The 2,060-nt window shown below is 37.7% G+C and overlaps 1 protein-coding gene across 1 annotated transcript in view; it reads left to right on the top strand.

Moving 5' to 3' along the window:
- Nucleotides 1–1,406: 1,406 nt before the first annotated feature.
- LOC107495040 (probable protein phosphatase 2C 8) overlaps nt 1,407–2,060 on the top strand; it is a gene marked incomplete in the record, with an annotated part of 4,271 nt that continues 3,617 nt past the window's right edge. Inside the window, 1 exon segment of the mRNA XM_016116093.3 lies at nt 1,407–2,060. Within this exon segment, the coding sequence (XP_015971579.1) occupies nt 1,532–2,060 (529 nt within the window).

Here is a 2,060-nt window from a genome sequence, read left to right on the forward strand (position 1 = left end):
ATTGATAAAATATTAATTTAAAATAATATTTGTTAGTCATGTAATATTATTTATTATTTTTATAAGATTACAACAAATATATAATATTAAAATTTTGTATCAATGATTAATAATTATTTAATATTCAGTACACACAAACTTGTTAGTCTAAATATTCTAACGTTATATTCAATAAATTATACTTTAAATAACATAATTTTTTTATATTTATTTAAAAAATTACAAATTTGATTCTTTCTATTTTTGGTAATAAAAAAAACATTCTAACATTATATGTCAATATAATAAATTATTTATTTTTTAAATAAACCTAGCGAAATATTAGATATATTTATTGAATATACTTATCATTTTTAAGTTTTTTTTTATTTTTCTTGTTTTAATTAACAATTATATTGTATCAGTACTTGATATTTTTAATTTAAAAGCAATTATATCTTACAGAGACATACATTTAAAATAAAATTAAATATTACTAGATTAGCTAAGCAAGATGCAAGGAATGAAGAAAGAAAAGCAATAAAGAAAAAAAAGACAGCAAGTCCATAATTAGCTCTCACGGCTGGCCAGTGAAAGCACGAAAAATATCAGCATGCAGTTGAGCTTAGGATGGAAAAAAGAATTCGCACCTCCGGAATTATCTCTGAGGAGAAGTTAATGGGATCCATCTTCGTCAGAGATAGGGATTGAGATATCTATCTCACGAAAAAATATATATATTTACATACTTTTATATATAAATTATATAAGTAATTTTAATTAATATATTAAAAATTTTGTATGTATATTATTATATTAAATTTATATTTAAATTATATTTGATTTTATTATAATTGTGTTAATTTTATTTTCTAAACTAGTGTTTCCGCCCTACGAGGAGGCATTGGCATCCTTACTTGCCTAGCTGAGTGTAAGTGTGTTCGTGCACCGTGCTTACTGTAGCAGTAGAGAGTAGTTAGGAAAGAGGCAAAGGCATCAATGATGATCGATGGCCCCAAAATCTGAGACGCAACCCACATTCACACAACACCTGTCCCCTTCCAACCTCGCTCAAAGCAAAATTTACTGATAGCTACCTCTCCTACGCCACGTAATCTAACCTATGACTCCGACCCCTCTCTTTCTTTCCTTCTTTATCTCTCTCCTTTCACCAACTGGCCCCACCCACCACCACATCTTTTACCCAACCGTATCACTTCCCAAAACATCAGCGTTCCACGTACCCACCTTCTAATCTCAACCGTCCACGTTCTCTTCACAAAAATCCAACTCACTGGTCCCTAAGAACCCACCTGTTATCCCTGTAACACTGTACCTCCCTAACACATAACCCCCTTTACTTTCTAACCAACGGTTCAGATTCAATGCTCTCTCAGATCTCACAATCATCCTTTAAATTCTTCTTCATTTCCCCACTAGCGCCGTTTTCCAATACTGCATCTCTTTATTTTTTTTCCTTCTTCCTTCTTCTCTTGTCTTTGTCTTTGGTCTTTTTGTCTTCTCATTATTGCATGCAAACAACGGAACGACGATGAAGGATCCAAAACGACTCTCGCCGCGGCGGATCACTTTTCGGCGAGTTGTCGGCGATTCAGACGGTACCATCACGAGCTTCAAGAATGCTCGCCGGAGGAGGCTCAGAATCCGGCGAATGAAGTACACCTGCGAGGCCAAGATCCACGTCGAGAATGGAGGTTCCCCGGCGGCGGATGCTGATGTGGTGGTTGTTGATTCTGACAGCAAGCGGAGTGAGATTCACGAATCCATGGAAATATCGCTGTCGCTGTCGTCAACGTCATCTGAGGAGGAGGATCGGCCGTCGGTGGGGGAAAACTCCGGTGGCGTATTGTCGTACGGTTCGGTGTCGGTTATCGGAAACAGGAAGGACATGGAGGATGCGGTGAGCGTGGAGATAGGCTTTGTTGGAAAGGAGAATTCGAAGTGCGACTTCTTCGCGGTGTTTGATGGCCACGGCGGAGCTCAGGTGGCGCAGGTGTGCCGGGAGCGGCTGCACCGGCTGGTGGCGGAGGAGGTAGAGAGGAGAAATGAGAAGGTCGAGT

The sequence above is a fragment of the Arachis duranensis genome, chromosome 6, assembly GCF_000817695.3.
Source record: "Arachis duranensis cultivar V14167 chromosome 6, aradu.V14167.gnm2.J7QH, whole genome shotgun sequence".
Lineage (NCBI taxonomy): Eukaryota > Viridiplantae > Streptophyta > Magnoliopsida > Fabales > Fabaceae > Arachis > Arachis duranensis.